Raw genomic sequence first — 16,017 nt, forward strand, 5'->3', positions numbered from 1 at the left:
CGCCACGTGACGCGGGCGGGCCAATGAGGAGGCGGTGCGCGCGGCGGGCGGGGCGCGCCCCGCGCCGATCCGGCTGGATCCTGTTGCGGCGCCGCTGGCGCTGCTGGGATGGGGAGGGGGGAGGCGGCGTCCCTGCGCAGCCGGGCTGTGGCTCGCAGGCAGCCGCAGCAGGGCTCGCAGCAGCCGCGCCGGGGGAGCCGCAGCCGCGGGGGTCGCGGCCGGGAGCCTCGACATGCCGAAGAGGAAGGTGAAGGCGCGCGGCAGCGAGCGGAGCCGCCGGGCGGGGACGGACGGGGGCGTGCGGGGACCGGGCTCGGTGGGAAGCGGCCGCGCCGCGGGCTCCGGTGCGGCGGGCGGTACCGGGGGCCGGCGCCCTCCCCTTGTGCCGGGCGGCTCCGCGGGCCGGGGAGGGGGCTGGGGGAGCGGGAGGCTTGGGGGGGGGGGCTCGGCGGGACTCGCGGTCCGGGAGCGGCGGCGGGAAGGGGCGGGCGGGGGGCGGCGAGAGGCCGGTCCGGTCCCGCCCCGCTGACGCGCCGTGTGTGTTGCAGGTGACGGTGGCGGACGGGGACGCCCCCGAGGAGGTAAGGAGAGGGCAGGGTGGCGGGGCAGGCGGGGCTGCCCCCGGCCCGCCCGCCCCTCACGCCCTTCTCTCTCTCTCTCTCCCTCTCTCTCTCTCTCCCCTCTCCGTCGTCTCTCCCCGCCCGCAGCCCAAGCGGCGATCGGCGCGGCTCTCCGCGGTAAGTGCCGAGCGGCGGGGCCCTGTGCCCGGGAGGGGGTCCCCGAGGGCTGGATCCCCGCCTGACGTGTTCTCTCTCCTCAGAAACCCGCGCCTGCCAAAGCAGAGCCGAAAGCCAAAAAGTTACCGGCTAAGGTAAGAGTGAGTTGGAAAAAGGGAGGGAGAGGTGGTGGTGCCTGGGTGTATCCCGCGTTGTGTCCTCGGTGCACCGTGCTGGAATGGTTTTATTCCTGGTGGGAACACTCACTTGGCTGAAGTATTGTTTTAATGTGCTTTTGCCAGTATTTACAGGTACATTCCATCACTGTGTGTGTAGATCCTTGTTAAGCTCCAAGCATTGCATGGAAACGTGGGCATGGATCCATGCATGTTACATTGTGGTTTGGTATTGGGTGGAACTACTTGCCTGTCAAAGCAACTGTACGTTAGAACATCAGGAGGAATTTCTTCACAGAAAGGCTTGTCAAGCATTGCAAAAGCTGCCCAGGGAGGTGGTGGAGTCACCATCCCTGAAGGTGTCCAAGGAAGGCCTGGATGTTGTTTGACTGCTCTGGTCTGGTTGACAGGTGCTCAGTTAAAGGTGGACTCGAGTATCTTGGAGGACTTTTCCAACCTCAGTGATTCTGTGATTCTGTGCATAGGGTTGTATTTCATCACTGTAACGAGGGGATAAAATACACAGACTCGTGTTTTAAAGCAGTGTGTTAGGACAGTGAAAAAAAAATGTGTTAGCCACTTAAAAACCACATGAGTTTCCATTTGTGTGGTCAAGCTTTCAGGTATTTGTGTGTAAGAACGTGGGTTTGTGTGATCTTTGAATTTTTCAGCACAGCTTTCACAGTGCCAGTAAGTGAGGTGTAAAATTCTTTGGGTTTGGGGAGAACTAAAACTGGCCTTGTGTCTGTTGGCTTGCTGCTGTTTGTGTTGTTAAGCGTTCCTTTGTCATCATAAGCTTTTCTTTGTGATTTATGGATTAAAAGCTTTGGGCTGACCTAACTGTGGTCTTTCAGTACCTGAGGGAAGTCCGTAACAAAGATGGAGAGAGACAATTTACAAGGGATGGAGGGACAGGATAGGAGGAATGGCTTCAAACTGCCAGAGGGCAGGGCTGGATGGGAGATTGGGCAGGAATTGTTCCCTGGGAGGGTGGGCAGGCCCTGGCACAGGGTGCCCAGAGCAGCTGGGGCTGCCCCTGGATCTCTGGCAGTGCCCAAGGCCAGGCTGGACACTGGGGCTTGGAGCAGCCTGGCACAGTGGGAGGTGTTGGGGGTTGGATGAGATGATCTTTAAGGTCCCTCTCAACCCAAACTGTTCTGTGATTCTCTAATTTCAGATAAACTAATACTCTTCTTTGCAGACTTCCTGATGTTTTCATTGTTTTAATCCTGTTGAGCGGTTACTGATCAGGAATGCACCTTCATTCCGGTGGTTTGAGTATCAGTGTGTTCCCACTCTCAAGGCTGTAAGCCTGAAGAATTTGGGGAAGCTTTTCAATGCTACTGCAGTTGTAATTTCCTTTTTTTTGCAGCGTCTGTGATGCATCTACACTTACTCCTGCTCATTGATGTTGGCTGACATGTGTGATACTTGACTACTTCAAGCTATTAATTAACAGTCAGATTTTTTATTTGATTCATCAAAAAAAACTTTTTTGCATCAATTTTGTCACTTTTTAAACCTTTCCTCACAGTTTTTTTCCCAGCTGGGAGAAGTTTGCTCATTATGGAGTTACTTAGTGGGCTTTTTTAATAGATATTAGTGGAGAAAAATACATTTTGGCAATCAAAGTACAGAAGTCAATGTGTTGCAGTTATGTAATTCTGAAATATTTTGTAAGCGGGTGATCAGGAGTTGTTGGTAGCTTAGAAAATCCATCTTGGTTTTCTGTGCTTTTTATTATTTCCAAGGTTTACTTGGAAGGTCATAATTTATTTACTGGAAATGTATTTCCTTGTAGGATAAATCCGAGGACAAGAAAGCTCAGTCAAAGGGGAAGAAGGGGCCTAAAGGAAAACAGACAGAAGAGACAAACCAAGAACAGACAAAGGACAACCTGCCTGCAGAAAATGGGGAAGCTAAAACTGAGGAGGTAAAGTTTGGAGGGCTGGGTTTGGGTTTTAGTCTGCATTTGGTGTTACTGAGAAGTTTTTTACAAAAGTTTTTTGATAAATGAAATATTCCTTTTTCTCGGGCCTGGAAAGAGTCTTCAGTGAAAGGCCAGAGTTGAAATGATTTGACCAAAGTTGAGGTGACATTGCCAGACACTGCTGGGAGAAGAGACAGGTTGGTGCAGGGACAAAGTACAACTGTCAGTGAGTTGCTGGAGAAGTGACTGTGCGAGGTCAGTCTTGGCTGCACCACAGTGCCAAAGTGGCCCTGTGGCTGAACTTTTTGGAGTCACTGGTCAGGTAACTTACAGCATCCTCCACGCTGTATTATTTTCCTGGAATGCAGATGTAATTCAGTTACAAATTTAGGACACGATCTGTAGGGAAAAGCAGTGCCTCTTACCAGGGCAGCTGGATGAAACGCAAGTCTGGTAACAGGCCTAGAGTTGGTCTCATGTTTCTGTGACAGTGAATGTGTCACTCATTTTCAGTTTAGTGGAATATTTTGGTTTCAGGTAGGTGATGAGGTTTGGTGGGCAAGGAAGGTACAGGATGGTACTTCAGTGAACAAGAGGATTTACTCTGGGGTAACACTTTGTCATTTGCAAGCTTGCAATGTGAAAAAGTTGTGCTATAACTACGAGTTCTTCAGTTGACTCAATTTTTGGCATTATCACAGTCACACAATTTGGTCTTTTGTGTTTGGAATATTTCAGCAATGAAACCAAATTTGGCACCATTCTCATCTGGGGTCTCTTTAGTTCACTGGTGTAGAGATTATGTAAATTTACCAGGAATGGATGGTGACTTGGTCACACCACCCAAAGTTCTAGGTGTAATGTACCAAAGTCTAGAAGAGGCAGAGTCTATCCTGCTGGATGTTACTGTTTCCTAAGAATTAAAACAGGGTTAAGATTTGAGAGTATTTTAAGTGTGGCACTGAAATTTAAAGGCATGAAGTGTTACCTCATGTATTTTCTAAACACCTCATGTGTAATTGCAGCTGTGTAAAAGCTAAAGTGTCTTCTGTCATAAAGGCAGTAATTCCAATTAAAATCCTTTGCAGTGTATGTTAGTAACAAATCAACATCCTGAAGTCCATCCTGATGGATCCAAGGAGCCTTTTTGTGACAGCTTGGTTTAGCAGGTCATGATTCAAGGGAAATCCGCAGGAACAAGTCAGGGTTGTCCTGTGTGTCACTTTGTGCATTAAAACCACTCCTAACTAAGTCTGAGCCATTAAAAACTTCCTGAAGTGTTCTGGGTTTTTTTCCTTTCCAGACCCCAGCACCTGATGCAGCTGCAGAGAAAGAAGTGAAGTCTGAGTGACACCTGCTCCCACATCTCTAACTGGTGGTCCTTAAACCTTTCTTCTTGTACAATTCAGAGGAATATTTTTATCAACTATTTTGTAAATGCAAGTTTTTTAGTAGTTCTAGAAAACACATTTTTAAAAAGGAGAGAATCCCAACTCAACCCATTTTTTTACATATTTAGATAAGTGTAAATGCTTTTTTTAAGTGGTAAAATGATGTATTGGTTGTCTGTTTTCTATGAAACCAGAAATTAATGGCATGTTAATTAAGGAGAGGGCTTTGAGGCCTTGATTAAGCCTCATGTTCCACAGACTCTGAGGGACAGTTTTCTATCCTATAAAATGAAGCATAGCACAGATCAGACTTTGGAATTCATAACGATGTGTTGAGAATGTCTTAACATTTTAGTTATTTATCTTTATCTATGGTTGTACCATCAGTAGAACTGCTTATCTAATAAAACTGCTCCCTAGTGTTGGATTTCTTGCTGAGTGATGTATATCAGTGACAAAGTTATTTTTGGTAGTTGCAGCTTTATTTTTTCCCAACAACTTTGTAGCTGTGATGCAAAAGATTGGAAACTTTTACTTTATATCTTTAAATACTGTCTAAGTAAAAGTTTCTGCTTGGCAGATGGAACTTGTTATGTCAATATTTGAGATACTGGAACTTCACATCTAGTTTTAAAGGACAGCTTGTCTACAAAGATTGAAAAATATTTGAAATAGTGCTAGGAAAAAAAACCAGAATTAGTTTTTAGATGAAAAAAAGCTCTGTGAATAAAAACAATTGTAAAATTGTTGATAGTGTTTGTGATCACCAAACAAAAGCCAAATAAATCTTGATTATGAAAGGATGTTTCTGTAGCTCCTGCATTGACTGTGAACTCACAATCTGAGTGGTGTGGTTTGGATTTTTAACTGTGTCCTTCAGAGCATTAAAAATGTACTTCTAAAGAGAAGGGTGGCAATTCAGGGAGTGGAGAATTGCAGTGTTAATCTAAACTTGTAGTTTGAATGCTGAGAGCTTTGTGCTGCTGCTGTTTGCTTTAAAAAAAGTCAATAATTAGTAAGCATCAGATGCCAGCCAGACAACTGTCACCTTGTCCTGGGAGGAGCCACGATCAAACAGTAACATTTGTTCTTTGTTAGTTTTTTTTTTCCTCTTACCCCAGAACTTGTTTATGCTCTTAAGTAACACCTGCAAGCTCAGTATCTGCTTCCTGTACATTTTTAGTGCTTTTTTCAGATTGTTGTAGTTATTTCTAAAAAAAAAACCCCACTTTAGTTTCACCTCTAACTTAATCACTACTTTCATTTCAGAAAGAATTTAACCATTTTTCTCTCTTCAATATTTAAGCAATGTTTAACTTTTTTATAGGAAGTCTCCCAACCTTAAACCACAACCTGCTCCTGTTCCATCACATGTGTGTTCCTCACAGAGCACACCTGGCTTTGGCTTCAAGTTCTTGGATATTTCAAAACTGGAAATTGATGCCACTTTTCTAACTCACTTCCCCCAACACACCCTTCCAGGTACCATGTTTGTTGGTTTAATTTAATAGTAACACGATGTAGCTCCATGGTATTATTTACTCTCTGGTTTTGGCAAGCTAAACCCATCAGTTGAGTAAGTAATAAACTTGCAGGTAAATCCCCCAAAATAACCACTCTTCCCTGTTTTAACAGAATGCCTGTTTTTCATGTGTTTTGGGTCTCTGGGGCTGTGATCCTGTGGACTTTCAGCATCTCCCTAACATCTATTATCCACTGCTTAATTTATTGTAACTTCTCCCTGATACTATACTGTCCTGTGTGATACCAGATATATTTGCTGTGCAACTAAGGACTGGAGTGAGAGCTGATGCAGATTTGCATCCCAATAGAGCACAATCTGATTCAAGATAAAAGGAAGAGAACAAAACCTGTTTCTTGGAAGATACTCGGTTGTCTTTGCATGCTGCAAATCCTTGGGTCAAGGGAAAAATACATAAAAGTATTTTACTTCAAGGTTCTAAAAATGCACTTCAAAGTACCACGGTGGGGAATGAAACGGGGAAAGAAGAGCTTGGATTTAAAACATAACAGAAGTACAGCCATTGCTGTTTCTATCAGAGTTGATGCTGGGCATGGGTGAGAAACAACTGTGAAAAGAAAAAAGATAAAGAATGGTTTGGGTTGGAAGGGACTTTAAAGCTCATCCAGTGCCACCCCTGCCATGGCAGGGACACCTCCCACTGTGCCAGGCTGCTCCAAGCCCCAATGTCCAGCCTGGCCTTGGGCACTGCCAGGGATCCAGGGGCAGCCCCAGCTGCTCTGGGCACCCTGTGCCAGGGCCTGCCCACCCTGCCAGGGAACAATTCCTGCCCAATCTCCCATCCAGCCCTGCCCTCTGGCACTGGGAAGCCATTCCCTGGCTCCTGGCCCTCCATGCCTTGGGAATTGTCTCTCTCCAGCTTTCCTGCAGCTCCTTCAGGCCCTGCAAGGCCACACTGAGCTCAGCCCAAAGCTTCTCCTCTCCAGGCTGAACAATCCCAGCTCTCGCAGCCTTTCCTCCCAGCAGAGCTGCTCCATCCCTCTGCTCATCCTGGTGCCTGCTCTGGGCTCACTCCAACAGGTCCATATCCTGGCTCCCAAAATCCTGTTTCCAGGAGCCAGGCTCGAGGTGGCACAGGGACACGGGTAGAGCTGCTTTTTTTTGGATCGGTGATGCCAAGGCAGCAGTACTGCCCGAGTAGTGTGGGAAATGTCCCTCCTCAGACTGGTGTTTGGGGCAGCCAAGGTGCCCCCAAGCATCCCCCATGGAGCTCTGCTGTCACAGCAGGAGGCTGGGCCGTCCCCAAGCTCCAACACGGACACAGCACTGATGCTCCCGGTTCTCTGCTGGCATGGGGCACACCGGGCACCATGCCGGGCAGCGCACTTTGAATCACATTATCACAAAATCACTTAGTTTGGAAAACACCTCTGAGATCATCAAGTCCAACCTTTGATCACCACCTTGTCGACGACCAGAGCACGTCCAATCGTTCCTTAAACTCCTCCAGGAACGGGGACTCCAACATCTCCCGGGGCAGCACATTCCAATGTTTAATCACCCTTTCAGCAAAAAAATTCTCCCGACGTCCACCCTGAGCCTGCCCTGGCCCAGCCTGAGGCCGTTCCCTCTCCTCCTGTCCCTGTTCCCTGCGAGCAGAGCCCGACCCCCCCGGCTGCCCCCTCCTGTCAGGGACTTGTGCAGAGCCACAAGGTCCCCCCTGAGCCTCCTTTGCTCCAGCCTGAGCCCCTTTCCCAGCTCCCTCAGCCGCTCCAGCTCCCTTCCCCAGCTCCATTCCCTTCTCTGGATACGCTACAACCCCTCAATATCCTCCTCGCAGTGAGGGGCCCAGAACTGGACACGGCACTCGAGGCAAAGGCCTTGGGCCTGGCGGCACACGGCGTCCGCTCCGTCACCGCATCGCCCCCTGGAACCGACTCTCGGTGTCTGGCCGCGGGTCCCGGGGAGGGCCGAGGCAGCGGCGGCGGCAGCACCGCGGTTCCCGGGGGCGACCGCAGCAGCTCCGCAGCCGCCGCCTCTCCCCCGCCACCCCTCAGCGCCGCCGCCTCGCCGCGCTCAGCCCCGCCCTCGGCTCGCGTCACCGCCGCCTTCCCCGCGCGATCCTTCCGCACCTTCTCCTCCCCGGGCTCTGTTCCCCGCCATCCCCCCCGCCGCCCGCCCCGCCGCCCTCCGCCTATATCCCCGCGGCCCCACGCCCGCACCACTGTTCCCCCGGTGCGCCCGGAGCGCTCGGTACAGTGGGCACTATTTTCCCCACCCCCCCGCGGGCGCTCCCGGCGGAGGTGTCGCGGTGCCGTGGAGGGTGCTGCGGCGGCAATGGCGGCGGCGCCGCCGAGGCTGCGCTGAGGGGGGAGAGGGAGGGAGGGAGCGCTGAGGGGAGCGGGGGGGCGGCCGTGAGGGGAGGGAGGGAGGGGAGGCGCTGACAGCGCCGTGCCGAGCCGGGCCCGCCGCCCTCAGCCCGCCATGGCCGAGCCTGCGGCCTCTTCCAGCTCCGGCGCGTCTCTGCCGCTCATTGAATCAGGTAACACCGCGGGCTGGGGTGAGGAGGTGCCACCCGTGCCGCCATCTTCCTGCCCCCCCCTCAGGATGGGTCACGGCCGCCCCCCGGCTCATGCCCCCTGTCTCTCCCCGTGTCTCTTACAGAGCTTTACTTTCTCATCGCCCGGTTCCTGAGCACCGGGCCCTGCAGGAGAGCACTGAAGGTGAGTCTGGGGCTCACCGGGGCGTGGGGACCCCGCGCTGCCCGCAGAGGGTCGGGGGAAGGTGGGAGCAGCCGCGCCCCCCGCTCTGGAGAAGCCAGATCGTGGCTTGTTCCTGACTCTTGTGTTTTTTCCGTTCCCTCTGCAGGTGCTGGTACAGGAGCTGGAGCAGCACCAGGTCTGTGTGAGCTCTGATGAAATCTTGCTATAGTCAAAAGTTTCCTTTGCAAGTCATTCAAGTTTCTGCCGCTGTCTCAACTTTTCCCCCCTCAACACACATTGTTTTGGATGTGGTCTGTAATCCCTCCTTTCCCCTTTAACCGCTGACGTTTTTTTTATTTTTCCTTTATTTAGTTGCTTCCTAAAAGGTTGGATTGGCAAGGAAAGGAGCATTATAGAAGTTATGAAGAATTGGTGAGACTTTTCTCTTTAAAAAACCCCCTTTTATTTACGGTGATAACACTGGTGTTGGACCCTCTACCTTTAAGAGTAGGCCCAAAGCTTCACCTTCCAGTACCATTCTGGCTCTGAACACTGGAGTTACTTCAGAAAGGGCCTTTAATTTCTTTACATTAGACTAACAAAAACACAAGCGGTGGTTTAAATTGAGGATATTGTTTACATAGCAGAGGTGGAGCTTGGCGTTGTGCAGTGGTACATGCCACTGCCTACATGCAGGCAGGAGCCAATCTCCAGCGAGGTTTCATTTCGGCGTTTCAGGGGCCAGGTTGTGAGGCACGTTGTGATTTGTCGGTATTTATTTTCTGGTTGGTTTCTTTCAGCCCCCTCCAACAGATTAGGAAATGAAATCGCTGTTCGGAAACCGAGGGTTGGCGGTTCTGGTGCCTGTGAATGTGCTCATATCGCCGGCTCCTCGCTGGTCATGGCTTTGTTTCTAACGTGCTGGAAAGATGGGGTTGATCTCTCCACAAAATGTACTTTCTGCCCTTCCACGGCTGGCGTTTTATGTTCTGAGTTGTTTTTACAGGAGGCAGAGCTGTGTTTTGGGGCTTAAATTTTGCAGCTTCTTAAATGGCAAAGAGTTTGAATCTTAGGGAGTGATGGCCTGGTGGTGCCTGCCCTGCCCGGTGTGGTTTTTATCCTGCTTTATTGTAGTTGATACTTTTCCTTTAAAGAGGTGTTGATCTTTGCTTTTTCTCACCTAAGGTTCAGGCATTCTAGGTTAATTGACTGATTGTTGCAGTGAACTTCCTCTTGTGAAGCACTTAAAGATCTCAGGATCATGTTTGCATAGAGAAGGAATTAAATGTTGCTTAAAACAATTTCTTAGTTATTTAAGTGTTGCTTAAAATGATAAGTTTGATTTCATTTCCTCTACTTGTCGTTGTGGTCAGTTGAGCACGGAAGATTTAGGATTAGTTTTTCTTAAGTCACTAAGAAGCCTGGCCTTGCTAAACAGGAATATTTTCAAGCTCTGACTTGAATTTAGCAAAGGTGAAAGTAGGATTAAGCTTAAAAAGAATTGTTGGGAGGTTTTTTTTGTTGGTTCATTGTTGGTTTTTTACCCCATTTCTTCTGAGAAAAAGCAGGGTGTTGGGAGACACCGCATATGGATTCTTCTGATTTCAGAGCTGGATTTTAGCTGTGATTGTTCTGCATATACAATTGTCAGATTAAATCTTTAATATGTGCTGCTTCTACCTCTTTTTCCTGCACAATTTAAAGGAAATCTCTGCACAGGGTAGTACTGTTTCAGAATGTCTAAATTAATCTTCTCAAGGTTTTAGTTTCTGCTTCTTGAGGGGCTCTGGGAACCTCTTGTCCCACTGCTCTCACTCTAAATTTGCAGAGACTGTAGACAAATGCAATCATGTGGTGTAATTATTTCTATTCCACTTTGCTCATCATGGAATTGCAAATCTTTAAAATAACTGTTCCTTCCAAAATCTGAGAAAAACTACTTAAAAAGGAAAGGAGTTGCAAGGTTTTGTATGCGAGGGTTGCATTTGGAAAATATACTTATTGCTGATGGCATGCAAACAAAAAGAGTTCTAATGTTTGGCAGAAAGCACGCTGACCTTTCTGTCCTGAATGTTGTGGCTGGTACTGCTCTATACCAATTCAAGAGTCAAAATTGATAAAGAAATGATGTCAAACTGCATCTTGTAATCTTTGGGCTACCAGATAGGTTTCTTGTAATCAATCTGAAGCATCTGATGAACTGATTGCTTGGATAGATTTACCTGTGGGGTAATGGGAACTATTTTACTGGTGTATCACCTCCCACCCCACCAGGAATACAACCTGTGTCCCACAAGCTTTATACCTGGATTTTATTATTAAAAACAAGTGTAAGACTGTGACTTAAATTGCACCTTCTGAATTCTCAGTGTGCATTTGGGCAACTTTTTGGCAACGTGTGGTATTTTTATTCCCGCTGTTGTGATGAGGAGATCAGCCTTGTTAGGACACTTTGCTCATCCAAGCTCAGTCATTCGGCCAAGGGAGCAGCATCAGCAGCACAAGCTAGTTCTGCCTGTGTTCTCAGCTACCTGGGCAGGAGGCCACATACCTGAGCTGGTGTGGCCCTGTGCCTCTCCTGAATGGATTGGCTGGGAATGCTCTGGCTGCTGCAGGAGCGGTGTGGCTGCTGGAGCTGACTGGTTTGTTCATGGCCAGGTCACAGTGGAGGAAGCATGGGGTTCTTTATCCCAGCTGCTTCAGACCTCTGCAGTAGCTTCAGTTTGTGATTCTGATGGTTTGCTCTACTCAAGACTGTTTAAATTCTTACTTTGTGTCTTTAACTTTATAAGAATAAGGAATTTTTAGATTGAACTCCCAGAGAGAAGAGGGGGGAAAAATAATCAGAACTCGCACATATCTGTTCTTGTCTGAGACATCTGAGTGTGTGTGTGGGGGTGTATTTTTTAGGTTGCTTGATGCAGAGAGTGTGGGATCATTCCTGAGTGTAGGGATGACTGGTTTGATCCTCTGCTTTAAGGAAGTAGGGCAGACTTAGGCTATGTAGTACTGGTTCTTCAAGGAAACTGTTTCCAGAGAGATTGTACTCAAACCTGCTGGTTTGCAGTTCACTGAACAAGTACAAGTAGTAGCTGCATAAATTCTTGTGCTTGATTGCAACCACATTTTCCGTGATCTCGAGTTATGAGGGTTTGAATTTTACGTCTTATTTTTAATACAAATAGTAGGGCAAATTGGGCAAAGATGCTCAGTGCAGGGTGCCTCACAAGTGGGTGCCACAGGGGTGATTCCTGCAAACTTCCAGTAATAAAATACTGATGTGCAGTGAGTAACTTTACTCCAGTTATTTTTTTTTACTACAGCTACTCCCTAGCTTGCAGAGTACCCACTGAATTTACTAGATCAGAGCTTATCAGAATTGATTTTTCTCTGTAAGGTGAACTTAAAAAAAAACCTGATATACCTGTAGATTCATCTGTTCTGGATGTGCCATCCTTATTTTTAAACCTTAAATTTCTGTCAGGTGCTATCCAACAAACATGTGGCTCCAGATCATTTATTACAAATTTGCAAACGTCTTGGCCCTATCCTGGATAAGGAGATCCCACCCAGCATTTCCAGAGTGAATTCCTTACTTGGGGCAGGGAGACAGTCCTTGCTACGGACAGCAAAAGGTATGATTTGTTCTTTATTTGAAATGGGTGTGATACACTGTCGTGTGTGCAGAGTTAAAGTTTGGGGAATAGTGTAAGAAAGGCAGAACTGACTCTTTGCAAGTGACCTCTTGGAATCACAGAATGGTTTGGGTTGGAAGGGACCTTAAAGATCATCCAGTGCCACCCCCTGCCACAGGCAGGGACACCTTCTGCTGTCCCAGGCTGCTCCAAGCCCCATCCAGCCTGGACACTGCCAGGGATCCAGGGGCAGCCACAGCTTCTTTGGGCAACCTGTGCCAGGGCCTCCTCACTCTCACAGGGAAGAATTTTTTCCCAATATCCCACCTAAACCTGTCCTCCTTCAGCTCGAGGCAATTCCCTCTTGTCCTTTCACTCCAAGCCTTTGTGAAAAGTTCCTCTCCAGCTTTCTTGTAAACTCCCTGTAGGTACTGAAAGGGTCTTGAAATCATCTCATTAAATAACTTCATACCAATAAATACTCCTTACATTTCTGAATAAATATTCATGAAAATGTTAAAGTTCAGTTGAAATGTTGGTTTTGTGTCATGTGAACTGAAGGGGTACCATCATTTAGGAGTAATTTCAAAGTTTGGTGGTTGGTTGTGTTGGTTTTTCCTCCTTCTGTTACTATTAAATGGATTTTTCTCTTTGTGTCTGCACTGTTTGTGAGAAGTTTTGGGGCAGCTGGTGCCTGGTTTTTTTGGAGGATTCCATCCTGTGTTTGAGACCATCTTAGATGGGCTCTTTGCTTTGTTTTGGAACTGCAGCTCTCTTGGCATTTTTAACAAATACAATGAACTTCAACCGTTTTTACAGATTGCAGGAACACTGTTTGGAAGGGCTCTGCATTTGCTGCTCTTCATCGAGGCAGACCCCCTGAAATGCCTGTGAACTATGGCACCCCACCAAATCTTGGTAAGCTCCTCTCACCTCTCCCCACTGCTGCTGAGCACATCTAAAATACTGTTTTTACACACAGAAAAAAATTCAGTTACAAGGAAAATCTATGAAAATTTATGAAATCTCAAAGTAATTTCTAATAACTCTTTAATATTAATGGCAGTTGAATAAACCCAAGTTTTAGAGGAGACATGTTTGAAACATGATGTGATTTCTCTGTGTTCTAGTGGAGGTGCATCGAGCAAAGCAATTAACTGGGTATGCCAAGTTCAGCACCTCATTCCCAGGAAGTATGTACCAGCATGTCAAGATGCACCGAAGGATCCTTGGCCATCTCTCTTCTGTATATTGTGTTGCATTTGATAGGACTGGACACAGAATATTTACTGTAAGTTGATGAAATGTATCCAACTCTGATATAGTTTTAGATGATACAAGGAAAAGAGCTTGGAAATGGGTGTTAGGCTAAAACTTCTGGAGATAAGTATCAGTGCTGTTAAATGTAGCTCCCTTGCTGTGCTTAAGTGGAACAATTTGCTGTAATTAAATGTCAGAAGCATGTCAGAAGGTGTCCTTAATGAATATTTCTCTCTAGGGCTCAGATGACTGTCTGGTGAAGATCTGGTCCACTCACAATGGCAGATTATTTGCCACTTTACGAGGACATTCAGCAGAGATTTCTGACATGGCTGTGAACTATGAGAACACCATGATTGCAGCTGGGAGCTGTGACAAGATGATCAGAGTGTGGTGTCTGAGGACTTGTGCACCGGTTGCTGTCCTCCACGGGCACACAGGGTCCATTACCTCATTGCAGGTATGGGGCTTTTTCAGTGTTTCTGCATATTAAAAACTGAAATTGTTTCTGTGTGGCTGCGTGTGGGAGTAGTGAAATCTGAATATGCAAATATTCGTGTCAAAAATTAATAAAATCACAGGATAAACCTATTTAAAAACAAATAAATTCCTTGTCTCTCTGGAATAACCAAAGATAATGCCAGGAGTTCTTCCCCTAAAGATCATTACCTATAATATTTGAGTTGTTGGAACCAAAGGGAATTTCTGGGAAATACCATGTTCTCCTTTTGTATCTTACTGGAGACATGATATGCTGGTTTGTGTGGAGGAGTTCCTGATCCACTGTGTGATTGCTACAACTTCTATGATGTGGATATTTGTATTAATCTCAAAAATAGGAGTTATTTCAGAAGCACAAAGGTGTAACATGCAGTGTATTTAAATGTGAAGGTGGTTTGATACACCATGTGCTCTTGGTGGTCCTTTGGATTCGGTCTGGTTTTGGCCTTTGTAATTCCTTAATTAACACAGAAATTAGTAGCTCATTATCCAGGTTTGGGGTGTTTTCCAGTGAGACCAACAGCTTGTGTTGAGGGGTGAAGAGTGGCTTGTGAAGCTCAGTACAAACAAATAATTTTGCATTTTTCTCAATAATGCTGCCTCTGAGAGTAATCTTCATAGCTGCACTTTCTGTGGCATTCATAGTATTTTTAAATTTTGGTTGGTTTTTAATGCCAAAATATTTTTGGTGCTTCTTTTATTGTAGGGTGTGGGCTTTTTAATTTAAGCTTTCTTAATAATACCATAATGGCAAAATTTGAAATTTTTATGACTGCTTCCGGTGTTAGTAATTGATGAGCAGTTTAAACAAACTTGTGTCTGTAAAGTTTTCTGAAGTGTAGCCCTGGGCATAGCAATAAATCCATGTCTTGAAGAAGTATTTCTGAGGAATCACTATAAAATTTCTATAAAATTACATGTGATGCTGAGTTACACATTCAAACTATCTCATATCTCATGCTCTGCTTAATTATGGATTTTTAAAGTACACCTGTCTAGTCATACTTCCCTTTTTTTCAGTCTGCTCTGCTCATTATTTCATTCATTGACAGGATTTTCAGTGAATGATTGTGGTTAGTGAATACATCAAGCCCAAACCACTGAAGGAATTGGTTTTTTTAATGCAGTAATTGAAACAGAGACCACAAACTTACCTTAGTGCAGGGGAGATATTACTTTGTAAACACTAAAAACGAGAATTACCAACAACTGCTCCAGCAGTTTGGGGTGAAAATCCAAAGTAAATCAAGGTTTTACATTAACTTTCTGAGAATTTGGTGAATAGTTCTGAAATCTCTGTTTCTGTGTCTGGCTTTACTTTCTTCTCTGTAGTTCAGTCCCATGGTGAAAGGCTCCCTGCGATACATGGTCTCGACTGGTGCAGATGGAACTGTTTGCTTTTGGCAGTGGGATACAGATTCCATGAAATTCAAGTATGTGTATGGTTTGCTGATTAACCTTTATGCCATCCTAGGCTTGAGTAAAATAAGTCAGGTGCTTTACACTCTGCTGGGTTTTTGTGCTAATAAAAATGCTGTGCAAATAACATATTCCATCATTATTTTAAAGCACCATCACTGGCTCTCCTTTATAGATTTATGTTGTTCCATTGACTTGGGAGATTTGTTGGGAAATACGTTAATTTCTTTCTTCGCTAAAAGTACAAATGTAGTACAAGAGGAATGGCTGGAAATGTAAATAATGTTGGAAAGTATAATAAAGCTTGTTGTTGGTGTTGGTTTTCCAACAGTCCTGTAGTTTTAGGATGTTTCTTACAGAACTTGCATGCAGGATACGTATGTTCAAGATAGTTTTGAATGTTCAATATGTGATTACTCTTTCTTTGTACCAAAAAAAATTAATTACTACCATAAAGAAGAGCTCTGGGATGATCTCTGTGTGTCTGGTGTTGTGCCACATCATGGTAGTTGGTAGAAAATGATCCATGTTTGAAGAAACATCTCTTTACATTTCAAATGTTGCTAAAAGGCCGAGTTTTGTGTGGTGCAGCCTATTTCAAACATCTTTTCTTTTTAAGCACCAAGCCAGTGAAGTTCACAGAGAAACCCAGACCAGGGGTTCAGATGCTTTGTTCTTCCTTCAGTGTGGGTAAGTCAGAGGGAGTTTAGCACTGTGATTTCTCTCCTTTCCTCTAAAGTGTTCTTGTAATACTTGGTTGTGACAGCTTTACAATGGACAAAACTTGCAGCTCTGAGTAAAGAA

The 16,017-nt window shown here is 46.1% G+C and overlaps 2 protein-coding genes across 3 annotated transcripts in view; both read left to right on the plus strand.

Moving 5' to 3' along the window:
- Positions 1 to 119: 119 nt before the first annotated feature.
- On the plus strand, positions 120 to 5,016 carry HMGN1 (high mobility group nucleosome binding domain 1). Its single transcript, XM_048290858.1, has 6 exons — positions 120 to 247; positions 549 to 581; positions 708 to 737; positions 821 to 871; positions 2,694 to 2,825; positions 4,126 to 5,016. Exons 1-6 carry the CDS (start codon positions 233 to 235, stop codon positions 4,171 to 4,173), a joined length of 309 nt encoding a protein of 102 aa, XP_048146815.1. The 5' UTR covers positions 120 to 232; the 3' UTR covers positions 4,174 to 5,016.
- A 3,119-nt stretch (positions 5,017 to 8,135) lies between these two features.
- BRWD1 (bromodomain and WD repeat domain containing 1) overlaps positions 8,136 to 16,017 on the plus strand; it is a 41,158-nt gene continuing 33,276 nt past the window's right edge. For both annotated transcript variants that reach the window (XM_048290866.1, XM_048290876.1), the window contains exons 1-10: positions 8,136 to 8,238; positions 8,361 to 8,419; positions 8,565 to 8,594; positions 8,771 to 8,830; positions 11,883 to 12,033; positions 12,853 to 12,951; positions 13,164 to 13,324; positions 13,532 to 13,753; positions 15,127 to 15,227; positions 15,833 to 15,903. In XM_048290866.1, the coding sequence (XP_048146823.1) occupies positions 8,181 to 8,238; positions 8,361 to 8,419; positions 8,565 to 8,594; positions 8,771 to 8,830; positions 11,883 to 12,033; positions 12,853 to 12,951; positions 13,164 to 13,324; positions 13,532 to 13,753; positions 15,127 to 15,227; positions 15,833 to 15,903 (1,012 nt within the window). In that variant the 5' untranslated portion in view covers positions 8,136 to 8,180. The remainder of the gene's footprint in view (positions 8,239 to 8,360; positions 8,420 to 8,564; positions 8,595 to 8,770; positions 8,831 to 11,882; positions 12,034 to 12,852; positions 12,952 to 13,163; positions 13,325 to 13,531; positions 13,754 to 15,126; positions 15,228 to 15,832; positions 15,904 to 16,017) is intronic.

Source organism: Corvus hawaiiensis, chromosome 2, assembly GCF_020740725.1.
Source record: "Corvus hawaiiensis isolate bCorHaw1 chromosome 2, bCorHaw1.pri.cur, whole genome shotgun sequence".
Taxonomy (NCBI): Eukaryota; Metazoa; Chordata; class Aves; order Passeriformes; family Corvidae; genus Corvus; species Corvus hawaiiensis.

Coding starts and splice junctions, on each gene's coding strand:
- HMGN1 (XM_048290858.1), top strand. Junction 582..707: donor ACGGGGACGCCCCCGAGGAG/GTAAGGAGAGGG, acceptor CCCCGCCCGCAG/CCCAAGCGGCGATCGGCGCG. Junction 738..820: donor GATCGGCGCGGCTCTCCGCG/GTAAGTGCCGAG, acceptor CTCTCTCCTCAG/AAACCCGCGCCTGCCAAAGC.